Source organism: Populus alba, chromosome 6 (genome assembly GCF_005239225.2).
Source record: "Populus alba chromosome 6, ASM523922v2, whole genome shotgun sequence".
In the NCBI taxonomy this organism is placed as follows: Eukaryota; Viridiplantae; Streptophyta; class Magnoliopsida; order Malpighiales; family Salicaceae; genus Populus; species Populus alba.
Window position 1 is genome coordinate 25,607,358 of NC_133289.1, and position 17,263 is coordinate 25,624,620.

The 17,263-nt window shown below is 34.5% G+C and overlaps 2 protein-coding genes across 5 annotated transcripts; both read left to right on the plus strand.

Moving 5' to 3' along the window:
- Positions 1 to 8,170: 8,170 nt before the first annotated feature.
- Positions 8,171 to 10,424, plus strand: LOC118032259 (F-box protein CPR1). Of its 2 annotated transcripts, none has more exons than XM_073409825.1 (3): positions 8,171 to 9,485; positions 9,857 to 9,943; positions 10,033 to 10,424. In XM_073409825.1, the coding sequence occupies exons 1-2, from the start codon at positions 8,281 to 8,283 to the stop codon at positions 9,894 to 9,896; spliced, it is 1,245 nt and encodes a 414-aa protein (XP_073265926.1). In that variant the 5' UTR covers positions 8,171 to 8,280; the 3' UTR covers positions 9,897 to 9,943; positions 10,033 to 10,424. The 2 variants fall into 2 exon arrangements, with proteins under 2 accessions (XP_073265926.1, XP_034892795.1); XM_035036904.1 differs by having other exon boundaries at positions 10,040 to 10,424.
- Positions 10,425 to 12,713: 2,289 nt separating this feature from the next.
- LOC118032262 (F-box protein CPR1) lies at positions 12,714 to 16,418 on the plus strand. 3 transcript variants are annotated; one of them, XR_012170067.1, is made up of 4 exons: positions 12,714 to 13,970; positions 14,064 to 14,141; positions 14,375 to 14,512; positions 15,960 to 16,418. XR_012170067.1 is itself a non-coding variant. In XM_035036907.2 (3 exons), the coding sequence occupies exons 1-2, from the start codon at positions 12,820 to 12,822 to the stop codon at positions 14,101 to 14,103; spliced, it is 1,191 nt and encodes a 396-aa protein (XP_034892798.1). In that variant the 5' UTR covers positions 12,714 to 12,819; the 3' UTR covers positions 14,104 to 14,141; positions 15,960 to 16,418. The 3 variants fall into 3 exon arrangements, 1 of the variants encoding a protein (XP_034892798.1); XR_012170068.1 differs by having other exon boundaries at positions 14,375 to 14,500; XM_035036907.2 differs by lacking the exon at positions 14,375 to 14,512.
- Positions 16,419 to 17,263: the final 845 nt, after the last annotated feature.

A 17,263-nucleotide genomic window follows, 5' to 3' on the forward strand; every position in this document is an offset into this window, starting at 1 on the left:
TCAAATTTGTTAGTTATTTTTGGAAAACCTTATGGACAAAATTGGGGACAAAATTAATGTTTTCTAGTGCATTCCACCCCCAAACCGACGGTCAGACAGAGGTCATCAATCGAAGCCTGGGCAACTTACTACGCTGTCTCACCGCTGATCATACCACCAGTTGGGATACTATACTGCCACAAGCAGAGTTTGCAATCAACAATTCTGTTAATCGGTCTACAGGACACACACCCTTTGAGGTAGTATATGGCAAGCATCCTTATACCCCCATAGACCTCCAACCACTACCATCACCTCCTAAACCAAGTGCAGCTGGCCTTGACTTTTCAGAATATATGAAAGACGTCCACACTGAGGTAAGGCGACGATTATCTCTTAGCACAGAATCATATGCAGCCTCTGCTAATGCTAGACGCAAGGATAGACAGTTTAACAATGGTGATATGGTCCTTGTCCGTTTAAAGCCGGAACGTTTCCCTTCAGGAAGTTTCACCAAGTTACATGCACGACGTGCTGGTCCCTTTCAAGTTATTAAGAAGTTAGGGAGCAATGCATATGTCATAGAACTCCCTTCTGACTTCGGTATTTCACCAATTTTTAATATTGAGGACATCACAGCATTCAAAGGCGATGCAACTGATGTGGGTGGAAGCTCACAGACAGCGGACATGCCAGCCTCTATCCCAAGAATTCTAGCAGCCACCGCTCCTAAAGATGAGATTGCCGCCATCACTGACCACCAATTCGTCTCCACACGTCGCGGGGGATACTACAAGTTCCTAGTCCACTGGAAGCACAGACCCACCTCTGACTCAACTTGGATCAAAAGCACTGCACTACAGCAACTACATCCTGAATTGTTCACTGCATATGTTAATCATAACTTGCCAGAGTCAAGTTCTTCAAGAGAGCCAGCAAATGATGCAATTCGGGAGGCAGAAGAAGAGGAAGCTTAAACCGCAAGACTACCAGACATAGAAGACTTCTACCAGACATAGAAGACTTGCAGAACAAGGACTTGATATGTTTTAAACTTATTAGCTGTTATCCTAGTTAGCTGTAATGATAGTTCCTAGACAAATTAGGATTAGATTAAATTTACGTATTGAATTATAATTCTTAAACAGTATTTAAAGGGGAGAGAACAGAACAAGAGACACACATTGTTTTCTTTAAAAACCATTCATTCTATATAATAGAATTCGGAGCGATTCCCTTTACAGAGAGATTCTGTACTGTTAATTAACTTCTTACTTAATTCAACGAGAGGTTGAATAAGTTGGCTTTACATCAATTCCTTTTAGCAATTTCACTGTACAATTCTTCTAGCATCATTGCAAGGACTATTCAAGCTTGAACCGGGTCAATTCTCAAGCTCACCAGTTCAAGACCTTTCATGAAATAGCTACAATATATGCTTTTGGTCAATTGAAAGAGTCCCCCTTGATTCAGTTTTGTCCCATTCATTTATGGGTTTGTGGTCTGGCGATTTTGCTAGGCTCTCTAGTCTCTTCACAGATGGTGTGGATGGAGGAAATTCATGTGGAAGCTTATGCGGCAATACAAGCTATTTTTTGTCGTCCAGGCCAATGCTTGTAATTTCTTCATGTGCAATCCATTCCTAGTAATAGTTTTTTGTGTCCTTTTTAACATTTTTACATGGTTTCTTTCTTCATGAGCTTTGTCGATTCATCAGACCGACTTCAGCCTTTTTAACAATTTCGGGCATGCCCCATCTCCTCCCTTGTGCCAAAAGTGAAAAAGCAATTTCCTTGCCTTGCTGCAATGCTTTCAAGTTGCTGTAATCAGAGTGTTAAAAAAGATGCTCCTCAAGTAAAATAATGGGCATATTCTGAGTGGGTTGCTTCCTTCTAGGCACTCATAAAGTGACCTTCCGAGCATCTCGTAATCAGTGGATCGATCAACTTGTAGTTTTTTTTTTTTTTTTTTTTAATTCCACTGCCCAAAATTTGTTTTTGACAAACTAGAAGGCATCAAAAATATGTGGAAAAATAATATATTTTAAAAATAACATAAAGATATAGGTTTTGGGTCGTGAAATCTATAGAATGTATTATTCTCAACAACACAGCTTAAATTTGAACGTAATTCATGAATCTATGTTATCTTCTCAAATAGTTTTAAAAATGCACTAGTTTATTAAAACAAAACAAAAATTGACAACGCTATTTAAAGAAAAAAAACACCTCGATCATCTTATCTTTAGTTAAGTTAACCTAGCAGGAATAAGTTTTTGTCTCAGACATGGGAGCTCCCAATATATAAGGCACAAAGGAAATTGATTGCCTTCAATGAGAAACATTTGGTCTCACCAATATAATCCTCCATGGTTTTTGTCTATGTTGTTTCTTCTTGTTCTTGATGTAAGAGGAGACATGAAGATAAAGACCTAAATTTGGCACCAAGGAAGTAGAGTTGACAATGGGTGGAGCAATCCAAGCTATTGTTTTTTCAAAAAAAAAAAAAAATTCTTTTTGTGTGTGGTATATGATCAAGTTTCTCAAAATATACAAAAATCATATCTAGTTAAAAAAATAAATCTTTTTTTTTTTCAGTATGCATTTTGGATTTAATAATAAATTTATCAAATCCATGAGAATTTGATCTATATTCCAATAATTACTAAAATTTTAATTCATAAGAATTAATGGTCAATATTCTAATATAAATATTGGACTTACAAGTGAGACTGATATTTAAATATTAGAAGTTGACTTCTCATAATTCTTCTAAATATTCATCAATTTTAATTCAAATTATTTTTCACCATAACACATGAGTGTTGAAAAACTCTTTCGCCTTTTAAGATAGATAAACTCTGTTAGGGCACCTACATAGATCATTTCCATAAGAATTCATTTAGGACACGAGCTTATAATGAATTCAAAAAAATCATATTTATTCACATGAATAAATCCTCATCCTAAACTATAGACAGATCACCAGTTAGAAATCCATCAAAAACTTAAAATCACATTCAAACCACATAATGCCGCTAGAAGTACTGATACATTTCTTAACCACAATCAGTCTCTTATCCTTTGAATTTCTGTTAAGATAGATACACTCGGATTTTTTAATGACTCTAAACCAGAGAACTTTATGGCACCTCCAACGATTTGCTGACGCCAACCATCCACGTGCAATAATGATAACGAGATGGCATGCCCGCGTGCTGCTGCAGGCTTATAAAAAAAATACACTTGATAGTGTTATAATTATGAACCAGCGCTAGATAAGCTTAATAGAAACTAAAAGTATGATGGAGCCAATATTTCATAATGGAAAAAAAAAAAAAAGTTGTGTTCATAATCAAAAACTTAGAGACTAAACAAAATAATTTGTAACAATCCACAATATTTTATGAGGAAAGATACAGTGGTTTTACCACATCATTTAGCTTTTTTGTTAATAAAAAACAAAAAAAAATACAAAGCTAAATTCTCTACCAACTTAATATTAAAAAAAATCGACAAAAATAATTTTGGAAGGAAAAAAAACCCATGAAAAAAACATTGTAACAATTGACAATTTTTTGTGAGGAAAACTACAGTGTTTTTTCCAATACAATCGACAAAGATAATTTTAGAAAGAATCATAAAAAAAGCCATCTAGAGAAATACTGTAGCAATTTACAGTGTTTTCTAAGGAAAACAACAACGCTTTCCCCATATGATTTAGTTTTATTGTAATTATAATTTTTAACCAACTCAATATTAAAAAAAATCAACAAAGATAATTTTGGAAAAAATCATAAAACAATAATGTGGGAAAACACTGCAACAATTCACAATGTTTTAAAGAAAAAAAATTACAAAGCAAAATTCTCAATCAGCTCAATATTAAAAAAAAAATCAACAGAGACAATTTTAAAAAAAATAAAAATAAATAAAAAACACAAAAAAACAAGGACAAAAAAACCATGTTGGAAACACTACAACAATTCATAGTGTTTTGTGATGAAAGCTACAGTGTTTCCCCACATGATTTAGCCTTATTTGTAATGACTTATTTATAATGACTTCTAATTATAATATTAAAAAAATAACATATGTCACACGTGTGCAGCGTCACGACGATAATGTCTACCCTTAATATTGGTATCTTCTAATGTGGCAAATATGGGGAGACAAGTAATTCTTGTCTTTTATTAGTGGAAATATGAAATGGGAGTCGTCACCTAGTATTTTGATCACTAGAACCCTAACTGGTCTCAGAGATCTGGTACGGGGACTAGTTGTGTAAAGAGAAGGTATTAACACCCCAAATACGCCTTACCTAAGGTAAGCTGCATTGTTTTATTATTTGATAAAATCTAAGGTGTTGTCATGTTTTTTAGTTGTTGGTTCGTCTATGGTTTAAGAAAAATTATCCTCAGTAAAGAGATTCTTATCTTACCGAGTAAAACCTAACTATTCTGACATTAATAAAAGAATTTAATATCCGGAACGTATAAGGTCGTAACCCCATATATTAAAAGAAAACAAAATAATATTTTTGGAATTTTTGAAATATTGATCTAGTTCTCGTGACTTTAATAAACTGGTTATTAAAACCAAAATGCATGCTAATACATATTTTTGGAATTTTTTTTGTTGTATGAAAATACAATATGATTTCTTTATTTTATTTTTGAGAGACTTGGTCGTATGTATGAAAACAAAAATATTTTATTTTATTTATTTATTTTGACAAAAACCAAATATTTTAATACTGGATTTGAATCTTTACAATATAAAAATACAAACTAATATTGATCAAAATGCAGTAAAAAAAATATACAAGAAAATCATAAATTTTTTGAAAACATTTTTAGAATATTTTTTTGAGCTAGATCTAGCTCGATCCATGTGGCTAAGCTGGACCCAGCAGGCCTAACCGGGTCACGTACAAGCCAGTGAGCTTCCTCACGCGTGCATGCTCAGTAACATATGCAAATGGTACTATTTAAGTGAATTATAATTCACTTCAACAGTAAAATACAAATGTTACTGTTTTACTGTGAACATTAAAATGCAAAAATGGAATCGCATGCACAGAGATGAGGAGAACAAACCTGGTGGCGGAAACGATATCAAAGACGATGGTAATGGTGTAAGCTCACAGTGATTCTAGTGGCGGTGGAGAGGAAGCCGACGATGTCTCACAGTGGTTATGATGGTGGCAGGTAGTGTTTGTTGCAGTTTTTCTTCTTTTTCCCCATACAGAGGCACCAACCTCCGTTTTCCTTCCTTGTTTGCTTTTGTTTGGTTCTTCTCCTTTTGGTCTCTAGTGTTTACTTCTTTTAGCTGTTCGTTATTCTCTTTAGCTTCTTCCTCTAGTTTTCTCTCTGAAATGCTCGATTTATAGTTAAGTAGTCGCTAAAGCTTTGGAACTGCTACTGAAGAAGAAGCCGAGGGTATGCCTTTTGTTTTTCACTTTTCTTTGTTCGTCCCCTTCTGGATTCTCCTCTACTCTTTTCCCCTATATTCCCACTCTTTCTCTTACGCTTTTTTGTGTTTTTTTTTTTTTCATTTTTCTTTCTGCCCTCTTCCCCCTCTGTTTTCTTCCTTTTCCCTCTGGCTTCTCCATGTTCTCCTTGTTTTCCTCCTTTGTTCTGCTCTCTCCCTTTGTTCTCTCTTTTCTCCCTTTCTATCGTGGCCTTTCTCTGGCTTTTATAAGGCCAGAGAATGCCATGCAGTGTCAAGCTTGGGTAACGGTCGGCGTCTCTTTCGTGGATGCTTAGCAGGCGTTTCTTTCTTTGGCTTTATAGCCGAATAAATGCCATACGTTTCAGTATTGCATCGTGGGCAGCTGGGGCTAATTGTTTCCTCTGCTGAAACGGTTCCCTAGTGCAAATGAAGAAGATGACGAATAATGTCCCTTAAAACGGCGTCGTTTGGGATGTGAAATGGCCATTTTTCAGTTTTGGTCATTCAAGTTCTGAAATTATAATTTGACCCCTAAACTTTAATTTCTTCCAAATAAAAACCAAATTAACTTAAAAATTAATTTTTCTTGCAATCAAACCCTCCATAAATTCAATTAAACGTTAGATAAAATTTAATTGAGTCTATAAACATCTGATTTTGAATATATTTTTTCAAAATTGAATTTTCTTTGTCAACAGGGCTCTTATCAATCAATGATATACTGTCAAATTTTCTCACTCCTATTATTTTTTGGATATATATATATTGTATATTTTTTTTATGGAAACCCAAAAATAGGTAACAACAACATCAACAAAGATAATTTAAAAAAAAATATTACAAAAAAAACACTAAAGAAACTGGAAAAAAAACCATATGAGGAAAAAACTGTATCAATCTATAGTGTTTTATGAGGAAAGTTACAGTGTTTTCCCTACATGATTTAACCTTGCTTGTATTTACTTGTAATTGTAATTCTTAACCAGCTTAATATTAAAAAAATTAAATTGACAAAGACAATTTTAGAAAAAAAACAAAAAAAAAAACTATGTGGGAAAAAACATTGTAGCAATCCATAGTAATTTGCGAGGAAAGCTAGAGTGCTTCCCTCACATATTATAATTGTAATTCTTAACCAGCTCAATATTAAAAAATAAAATAGAAAAAGATAATTTTGGAGAAAATCGTAAAAAAACAAAAAAACCATGTAGAGAAACACTATAGCAATTGACCATGTTTTAAAGAGAAAAAAAACTAAATTAAATTCTCAATCAACTCAATATTAAAAAAAATAAAATCAACAAATATAATTTTAAAAAATAAAAAAATAAAATAGAAAAACCATGTGGGAAAACACCGACGTAATTCACACTATTTTAAAGAAAAAAATTACAAAGTAAAATTTTTAACCAGCTCAATATTAAAAAAATTAATAAAGATAATTTTGAGAAAAAAAAAAATACACTATAGATTACTGTTGTAATCCATACTGGATTGGATGTCGGTGAATAATAAATTCCCCATACCTTTTACCTTATTAATTAATCAAGGAGATATATTGATATAAAGTACAACAAGAGATTGTGTCCAAAAATTAAAGAAAGGTAAAAGGACTGAAGTCTAGCAATCAAAAAAGAAAAATTACAGAAAATTAAAGCCAGGCAACCAAGTCCTCGAGGTTTAGCTTCAAAGTCCGTGTACATTATCGGTTTGGTTACAATAAAATAAAGAAGCGGAGACCAACATTTCCAAATATAAATTGGTTACATTATCGTTTCCCAAAGCTGAAGTGAAAGCATTTTTCTATGAATTGCTTCAAAGTCCGTCTACCATGTTAACGGAAATTAAAGAGCAAGACGAAGAAAAGTCAGCCCTACTAGATGGTTGCATGCTTGCTGTGTCATTGCAGTCATTGGAGTCACTGGATGATTGGGCAAATGAAAAGAAATGGGAAATGATAAGTGAAGTGTGGGTGGAAATGCTGATGTATGCTGCAAGTCATTGTGGATGGAAGGAGCATGCTGATGCACTTGCCCGAGGTGGGGAGCTACTCACTCATGTCTGTCTTCTCATGGCACATCTCGGTTTAAGTAAGCAATGTCCACCTGAAGTAAGTAAACAATTGGATGCTGGGTCTAAAAGGCTTGATGATTTTCTCGAGACTGTCATCTCTGGGAATGAGGTATAGCTAGAGTACTATTGTTCTTTTATTATTATTATTATTATTATTATTATTATTTTGGATTAGTATGCTTCAATTAGGATGGGACTTTGTCATGTACCTCTGATTATATTATGCCTTTTTGTCTCTCTGCAATTCCTATTCGTCAGCTAAGTTAATTTAATCCTTCTGGGGTTTAGCTTTATTTTGTTGTTCTGATATATGTTCGGTTTAAAAACTTGATTAGGAAGAATTTACTTTCTTTATTATGTAAAAATTGGTCTAGAAGTTCTAGAATAATAATAATAATAATTTAAAAAGAAATTTGAAAATGTTTGACACACAAGGGGCTCAATTCTTGTTTGTGTTTTTTTTAATTATTTTAAAAATTAATGTGATAAAATTCAAATGATTTTACTAGTCAATTTGGTTAATCCAATTAAAACTTATCATTTTAAAATAGTTCCAAGTTGATTTTCTAATTTATAAATTAATTCAATTAATCCATCGCTCGAGCATAAATATGGATACCGGTGATTTTGTAGGGTCCTTGTCTTTTTACTCCCATGCCCAAAAAGGCCACCTCTCAAAATGTTGTCAAGTTGTACTTGATTGCTTTCAGATATAGCGGCAGGCAACCCAACATAACAAACTACGAACTAACCAACCTAACCTCTTCATTAAAAAATGTCGAGAATCCCACACGAGGTCATTCACGACATTTTGCTTCAACTTCCGGTGAAATCCCTCGTCCGTTTCCGATCTCTATCGAAGCCAATTTGTTCCTTAATCGACGGCCCGGATTTCATCAATCTCCATCTAAACCATTCTACCACTACCAAATCTAATCACAGTATCATCCTCAAAGAGTGGGATCTTTTCTCTGTTGATTTTGATGCTTTATCTGATGCGGTGGAGGTTAAACATCATCCCCTTTATTCCGGTGGTGGAACGGAGGTTATTGGTTCGGTTAATGGGTTGGTGTTTTTGAGACGTTCTGAGACAAATATTGCTGTGTATAATTTGTCTACAAGGGAGTGTAAGAAATGTTATGTGGCGGAAACTGAGATTCCACGGCGGGATATGACAGCTGGGTATGTTTATTATGGGTTTGGTTATGATTCTTATGGTGATGATTACAAAGTGGTGAGAATGGCACAGTTCGTTAGAGAAGATGGCGGCGGCGATGGTGGTGGTTTGGGTTGCGAGTATGAAGTTAAGGTTTATAGTTTAAAGAATGATAAGTGGAAGAAGATTGAGGGTTTGCCGATTCGGCTGAGGTTATTAAGCAAGCCCTTTTTTCATATTTTGAATAGGAGAGGGTATGGTGTTTTTGCAGGTCACGCTTTGCATTGGATTGTCCCGCAAAGGCGTGAACTTGGTATTAGAGATTGTGTTCTTGGTTTTGATATTAGGGATGATAAGTTTTTCGAATTGCCGCAGCCGGATTATGAGAACAAGGGTATGAACTTTCAGGTTGATGTTGGGGTTCTAGAGGGGAACTTGTGTGTAATGTGTAATTATGAGCATGTTTGTGTTGATGTGTGGGTTATGAAAGAATATGGTGTGAAGGAATCTTGGTGTAAGATGTTTTCGGTTCATGCGATTAAGTGGATTAGTGCTTTTATGTTTTTGAGACCTTTGGTTTATTCGAAAGGTGGTGATATGGTGTTATTGGAAGTGAATGGTGAGAAGCTATTGTGGTATGATTGGAAAACTAAGCATGCTAAGGTTGTAAGGGTTCGTGGTGGACCGAGGTCGTTTGGTTCTGAGATGTATGTGGAAAGCCTTATTAGGATTAATGATGGTGATCGAATTGGCTGGAAGAGGCAACAAGAGCTAGATGAGGAGGAGGAGGAGGAGGAGAAGAGGAAGACAAATAGGAATAAGAGGTAAAATAGAGTGAATTTGTTGTGATTGATTCTCTTGAAGCCATTTAATTTTACGGATATAATGAAATGGAACTCCAAGTAATGTTGATAGGTGGAGTTTTTTTCTCTTTTTAAGCTATAGCATGTTACCAACTTATGCTATTTGTTGTTGGGACCTGAATTTTGAATTTGGGTCTCAAGTCAATGAGAAGTCGGTCTACATTTTCAATTCGGGGGACAAGTCAATGAGAAGTCTTCTTTTTCACTTAGGATGACAAGTCAACGTACAAGTCAATCCAACAGCTTATGATTGGTGAAGGATTGATTATTTATATACCTTGTGGTCATTTGCGTATTTTGATTTAGTACCTCATGTCAGTTGTTTCTCTCAGGGATGATTTCCTGTCTGTGGGGTTCAAACTGAAGTTGTAAGACTAATAGAGAGAAAGGATACAGGACAATGGCCAAAATGGAAGAAGGTAAGCTTTTTGTACGGCACACTTTAACTAATGCTTTGATTCTGTTGTCTGGTTTAAACTTTGAAAATATCAAGGCAAATTGATTTAAGTTTTCAGGTTTCAGAGGACTAGTAGCTGCTTCCATTTTCCCAGATGTTCTTGCTCCTTCTATTCTATTATCCTCAGGGCTGATACTGGAGTTATGATACATACTAGTTTGAAGACAGAGAATGGAGAGAAGAATCCTTCATGCTGAACATACTGTGCCTTCTGCAGAAAGTACTATACAATGTTAGATTTGTTTTTAGGCAATGTTGTGATCAGAATAATCATATACTTAATGGCTTAACAGTGCAAGAAAACTTTGGAAATCATGTATAGTTTTCCCAGACAGAGAAGCTAGTCTGTTTACTTTTCAAAGTTGTAGGAAACTCTTCTGAAATGAATAAAATGAAGTCATTAACCCACAAGCCTACAAATTTATGGGTTTTTTCTTTCTTAATTGCAAATTTATCTGCTTTTAATGTTCATGAGAAGACCTGGTAGCTTGTTTCTGTCAAGTTGACCAAGCATGTGGTAGATGTCATTGGAACATCTCGCAGGGTACTTGCTGTGGAAATTTATTGTTCTCATGTTCTAATGACATTGCATATGCACTTTGCCGTGTCATGGGGGAAATCCATTGGAACCATTGGATTTGTCAATTTGAACAAAATAGCACACAGGGACTTCCTAATTACCCGAAGATTGAATCCACTGGCCTGGTGGTATTGAAGCAACAGTTATGTTGCTGTGATGTGGAAATGGATATAGATTTGGCCATGAAAGTTTCTGGAAAACATCTGATTTTGTCCTGTTAGCATCCTTTTTGTCCCATTCATTTTAGCAATTTTTATAGCATTCCTTTTAGCAATTTCAATGTACAGTTCTTCTAGCATCATTGCAAGGACTATTCAAGCTTGAACCGGGTCAATTCTCAAGCTCACCAGTTCAAGACCTTTCATGAAATAGCTGCAATATATGCTTTTGGTCAATTGAAAGAGTCCCCCTTGATTCAGTTTAGTCCCATTCATTTATGGGGTTGTGGTCTGGCCATTTTGCTAGGCTCTCTAGTCTCTTTACAGATGGTGTGAATGGAGGAATTTAAAGTGGAAGCTTATCAGGAAATACAAGCTATTTTTTTGCCGTTCAGGCCAATGCTTGTAATTTCTTCAAGTGCAATCCATTCCTATGAATAGTTTTTTGTGTCCTTTTGACCATTTTTACATGGTTTTTTTTTTTTTATATATATTAACGTTGGTGTCCTGGCCAGTTTGCGCGCATCATGACTAATCCCATGACCCACTGAACATCCTGCAAGCCTAGTAAACAAGTAAGGCACCGCAGGGATGACAGACATACTGCACAGAGAGGATCCAATAAAGACAGGAAGGGAACAAACTCTCTAGCCCCACTCTCACTGAGACTCGAACCGAAATTTAAAAAAAAAAAAGCTGCCTTAACAACCACTGAGCCACAATCTGTTGGTTACATGGTTTCTTTCTTCATGAGCTTTGTCGATTCATCAGACCGACTTCAGCCTTTTTAACAATTTCGGGCATGCCCCATCTCCTCCCTTGTGCCAAAAGTGAAAAAGCAATTTCCTTGCCTTGCTGCAATGCTTACAAGTTGCTGTAATCAGAGTGTTAAAAAAGATGCTCCTCAAGTAAAATAATGGGCATATTCTGAGTGGGTTGCTTCCTTCTAGGCAACTCATAAAGTGACCTTCCGAGCATCTCGTAATCAGTGGATCGATCAACTTGTATTTTTTTTTTTTATAAAAAAAAATACCACTGCCCCAAAATGTGTTTTTGACAAACTAGAAGGTATCAAAAATATATGAGGAAAAATAATATATTTTAAAAATAACAAAAAGATATAGGCTGTGGGTCGTGAAATCTATAGAATGTATTCTTCTCAACAACAAAACTTAAATTTGAACGTAATTCATGAATCTATGCTATATTCTCAAATAGTTTTATATTCTCAAATAGTTTTAAAAATGCACTAGTTTGTTAAAACAGAACAAAATTTGCCAATGCTATTAAAGAAAAAAAAACACCTCGATCATCTTATCTTTAGTTAAATTTAGCAGGAATAAGTTGTTGTCTCAGACATTGGAGCTCCCCTGGCACAAAGGAAATTGATTGCCTTCAATGAGAAACATTTGGTCTCACCAGTATATAACTCCATGGTTTTTGTCTCTGTTGTTTCTTCTTGTTCTTGGTGTAAGAGGAGACATGAAGATAAAGACCTAAATTTGGCACCTAGGAAGTAGAGTTGACAGTGGGTGGAGCAATCGAAGCTATTGTTTTTTTTTTTAAAAAAAAAAAAAAACTTGAAAATAATATTATTTTGATTAAAAAAATAATTTAATATAAAATTAAGTTCGAGTTAAACTCTAAATTAATATGTTATTAAATTGACCAATCGGGCTGATTTCATAGCTCTGGTAATATCTTCATCTTCTCTACCATTTATTCTTGTTGACATAGCGTTATTGACTCCTTCCCATGACCAATAAAGTTGAAATAGAATCGTTGTACTAATTTATGCAAGGAAAAGGACTACAATGTAATAGTAATGAAACATTAGATACCAGAAGATTTTCTTCATTTGACAAAATTGAATCAATGTGACAAAGCTGCCCTTTACTGTCCACATAACAGCTAACAATAACTACCCTTGATTTTTTTCTTGAGACATAACTACCCTTGATGTTTAGGTAATTTACTGTATTAACAAAGACGGATATTTAACTTCCAACAACTTTATCTCTCCTTCACACTTTCTATGACAAAATTCCACAGAACGCGAAGACCTTAGCTAACAGTGACCTACGAGTTCTCATCATAACCATGTCTGGTCTTCCTCTTGAGATGATAGCAGAAATCCTCTGCAGATTACCAGCAAAGGAAGTTCTTTGTTGCAGGTCTGTATCTAAACCATGGTGTGCTTTAATTGATGGTCCAAACTTCGTTAAATTACATTTGAAGCACTCTATGGACACAAGTTCCAATCTTTACATCATCCTTAGAACTACTTCACATGTTCACTACATGGATTTTGAGCAAAATTTAGTCTTAAATGACTTTGTTACTCTGAAAGAGTTGAATCATCCTTTGATGTGTTATAATCATGGGATTAAAGTTTTAGGTTCTGTTAATGGGTTGCTTTGCATTTCTAATGTTGTTGATGATATTGCTGTGTGGAACCCATCAACTAGAAAGCATCGTGTGGTGCCCTTTTTGCCTATTGAGCTGAAAAGGTATTTTGGGACCAAGTCTTGTAGTGTTTATGTGTTTGGATTTGGGTATGATAGTGTTAGGGATGATTATAAGCTTGTTAGGATTGCGCAATTTGGAGGTGGGGGGAAGAGGAGTTTTGAGTCTGAGGTTAAGGTATATAGTTTGAGGAAACAATCGTGGAGGAGGATTGGTGATATGCCTTATTGTGTTCACTATCCTGGTGCAAATGGGGTTTTTGCTAATGGTGCTTTACATTGGGTTGTGGGTGAGAATCCTGAATCGAATGTGGCAAATATAGTTGTTGCATTGGATTTAGGAGTTGAGGATTATAGGGAGGTGCTGCAACCTGAGTATAAGGATAAGAATTTTTATATTGATTTGGGGGTTTTGAGAGGATGCCTGTGTTTTCTTGCAAATTTTCTAGGTGAACGTGTTGATGTGTGGATGATGAAAGACTACGGGGTAAAGGAATCCTGGACTAAACTGTTTTCAGTTGCACAGTACGAGGTCATTGGGTTTCTTAGATCTCTTAAGCCTTTAGCTTATTCAAAGAGTGGTGATGAAGTTCTCATCGAACACGACAATTTGGACCTTTGCTGGTATGATCTGAAGAGGAAACAAGTAAAGAATAGGATTTCTGGTATACCATATTCCTTTGAAGCAGATACTTTTGTTGAAAGCCTTATTTCTGTCAGTCCGATTAGGCATCTTGATGGAAGGACACAGGATGAAGATGAGGACTCGAAGGATAGGAATAAGAGGTATGCAGTGCTGAATTTTATGCTTCCATTTTTCATGTCTATCTTTAGCTCACTTGATGTAACTTGTTATTTTGGCTTGGTTTTTGTTATTAGGGATGATTTCTTGTCCGAGGGTTTCAAATTGGTCTTATAATTCACCAGAAGAAACAGCAGAGAAAACATGGAAAAGAGGTAATTTGCTGCATTAAACTATATCCGTTGACATGAAGCTCGCTAGATTCTAAAATGTTTGTCAGTTGCTTAGTTTTACTTGCAGATTATTTGCAAATTGGGATGGGATAGTATATGTTACGAATTAATGAAATAAGAGGCTGCTTGTTTGTGCATTTTAGGGGACATTTTTTTTTTTTCAACACAAGTTTTATTTTACCTTCTCTGTGCTTTGCTGCCTTTATTTCTCTCAGGGCTGATACTGGTGGATGGAGATTTAATTGAGCATATGAGAAATTTTGCAGATGAAGCAAAGAATGGATAAAAACTATGCTCATTATATATGTCATGCACTCACATGCGTCTTTCTTAATGAAAAGGTACTTGGTCAGGTATTGTCTAATTGAGGCTATATACTGTCCATGTATTATTTTCTGCAAGCAGCATAGGGTGTGTAGACTTCAATCAAATAGGATGTTATGTAACTGGTAGTACCTTTACGCGTTCATGTCGAGCTTGTTTGGGAGTGTGGTTGCGGTTGCTTTTCAAATAACTTTTCATACCAAAATGCATGCCAATGATTTTTTTTATTTTTAAAAAATTATTTTTGACATCAGCACATCAAAATGATTTGAAAACACTAAAACATATTAATTTGAAGTAATAAAAAAATTAAAAAAAATTTAAATTTTTTTAAAAGCGCTTTTGAAACGCGGAAACAAACATATATGATATTTACCTAATCCTCTTAGCTCTACAAGGTCCTAGAAGTTGTTTTCCTCAATGATGGAAACTAAATGACCACCAGGGCCTCTGGAGCTTGTTGCTAAATTCTGGTTTTTCCAGAATGGCTTCATATGGATATGGGAGGAATAACTCCGTTACTCGGGGATTTTGATGAATTCCTACAGGCACCAAATTGCTCCAACTAGTTTATTTTTTCAAAATTAATAAAATCTCTCCTTGCAAAACTAATGTCCATGTCTGGAACCTAGTTGGTTTTTGATGAACAAGGGACAAGACTAAAAACATGTAGTCCTTGTTGTAATATAGTTAGCAATTCAGGAGATCTGCTGTTCCATATACCAGTTCCAAGATTTTGGTTTTTCCCTCCAGATTTTCATGTGTTTGGCTTTGAATATTTTGATATTTTAGATTGTTTAACTTTGTAAAGTCTTTCTGCAATGCTAGAAGATTGAGCACTTAACAGTTGCAGTTAGCAACCTAGTATTTGAGTGGTTTGGCTGGTGAGTGATGTGGCATGACTAGTTCATCAAAACCTCCATCTGAACCAGAAGCTTAGCTATGGTCTATGGACTTGGAGAAGCTTATGCTTTCCTGTCTTCATGGAGTGAATACAGTTGAGCTGATTACATTGCTGGAATTTTGCTGGTGTATAAATGTTCTCTGAGTTCTGAAATTAACTTTTAAAGATTCATTATTATTGTACAAGATAGATTACAAATATTCTACTTTCCATTAGTTTCCAGGGGGGGGGGGGGGGCTGACCCTGTCCTGCTGTATGCTTGGAAGGATAGTAATAGAAATGCCATCATGATTTAGCTTCAAGGTTTGGTGTGGTAGAAGAGAAATTAAGGAAGACAAAAGTAAGCTGTTAGAATCTGAGAAGTCTTTAGTGATGACTACTTTTACAGTGAGATATTTGATGCTTTCTTCATTTTGCCAGTACTACGCATGAACGCAAGCTCTTTGATTTTAGATAGTTATTATTTTTTTTCCTGGTTGATATGGAAAGGTGATAACATGCTGATGAATTGAATTTAGTTCTGATAAAGCAATGTGATCACTGGAAGATCAACCTGGTTATTTGTTTTGCAGGGAAAGATGGGCTTATATATTTGGTTGAACGTGCTTGGGTTGCAAAAACGCAATTTGGTTGAGAGTTATGAGCCATGTCTATGTACATTTATTAGCCAAAGCTTGCTCTTAGTGTTAAACCTATTAGGGCCAATTTTTTTTAAAATAAAAATAAAAATCAGGCATCATAAATGTATGATAAAGCTACCATGCTAGAAAGGATTGTGAAGACAGAGATTTACTGTAAATATCAGATCTCGTGAGTCGATTGCCTGAAAGTAATGTAATTTCTTGATCAAGCCTCAAGATGTTGAAGACTTTTCTATCTAGTCAGTATGGTCGGTCATATGTTTTTGTAAGTTTGCTCAACTTTGTGAAGTTGGATGGCTTTATTGTATTGTATGGATGAAATCTCTGAGTTGTAAAACATAATCTACGATTAAACTTCAACTGAGGATTGATGTTGGAGAATTTACTATCTATTCAGTGTTGCATCTTCCTTTCTCAGTATTCCTTTACGTACTCCTTCTCTCCTTCAACCCCCAATGCAGGTCAGGTCACGGGCTCGCATAACTAGGGTTTAAGCAAGTTGATGAAGTTTTAAGAATATAATAAGTTTTTAAGAATATAATAATAATTTGAGTTTAAAGTATTTTTTATTTAGAAATATATTAAGATAATATTTTAAAAAAAAAAATTATTTTTAATATTAACAAATTAAAATGATCTGAAAATATAAAAAAATAAATTTTAATGAATATAGTTTAAAATCGTGTTTTGAAACACATAAGTTTTATTTGTTTTTGTATTTTAAAAATATTTTTAAAATAAAAATATTTTTTAAAAAATAATAAAATATTATTTTAATATATTTTTAAATAAAAACATTTTAAAAAATAATTACAACAATATTTTTCAAACATTAAACCCTGATATATCAATAATTACAACAAATTTTAGGCCCCATTAATTTAATTAAGAATCAAAATTTTGCACATGGGGTTGTGGCCCAGCAATGAAAGGGACTTGTTTTTTTCGTCTACATATGGATTCTTTGTTTATATATGAGTTCAAATTTTATTGTGCATGTCTATCATTCATGTAGTGTTTTATATGCTCATTGAACCTACAAGATGTTCAGTGGGTCCAAAGATTAATTGTTGTGTGCGTAAGCTGATCCGGACAACCCGGGTTAACAAAAAAAATTAAATCAAAACTTTTATATATTTTTGATTTATTCAGATGTGAAGAAACCCTAAATATTTTCCTCTGATCTACAAGAACCAAACAAAAAAAATAAAGAAACTACCATTAAAAAGGATGCT

Bases quoted from the DNA above. Each gene is read 5' to 3' on its own strand.
- LOC118032259 (XM_073409825.1), top strand. From the start codon at position 8,281: ATGTCGAGAATCCCACACGAGGTCATTCACGACATTTTGCTTCAACTT. The intron at 9,486-9,856 runs GTAAAATAGAGT...TGTTTCTCTCAG, and splicing joins AAGACAAATAGGAATAAGAG to GGATGATTTCCTGTCTGTGG.
- LOC118032262 (XM_035036907.2), top strand. From the start codon at position 12,820: ATGTCTGGTCTTCCTCTTGAGATGATAGCAGAAATCCTCTGCAGATTA. The intron at 13,971-14,063 runs GTATGCAGTGCT...TTTTGTTATTAG, and splicing joins TCGAAGGATAGGAATAAGAG to GGATGATTTCTTGTCCGAGG.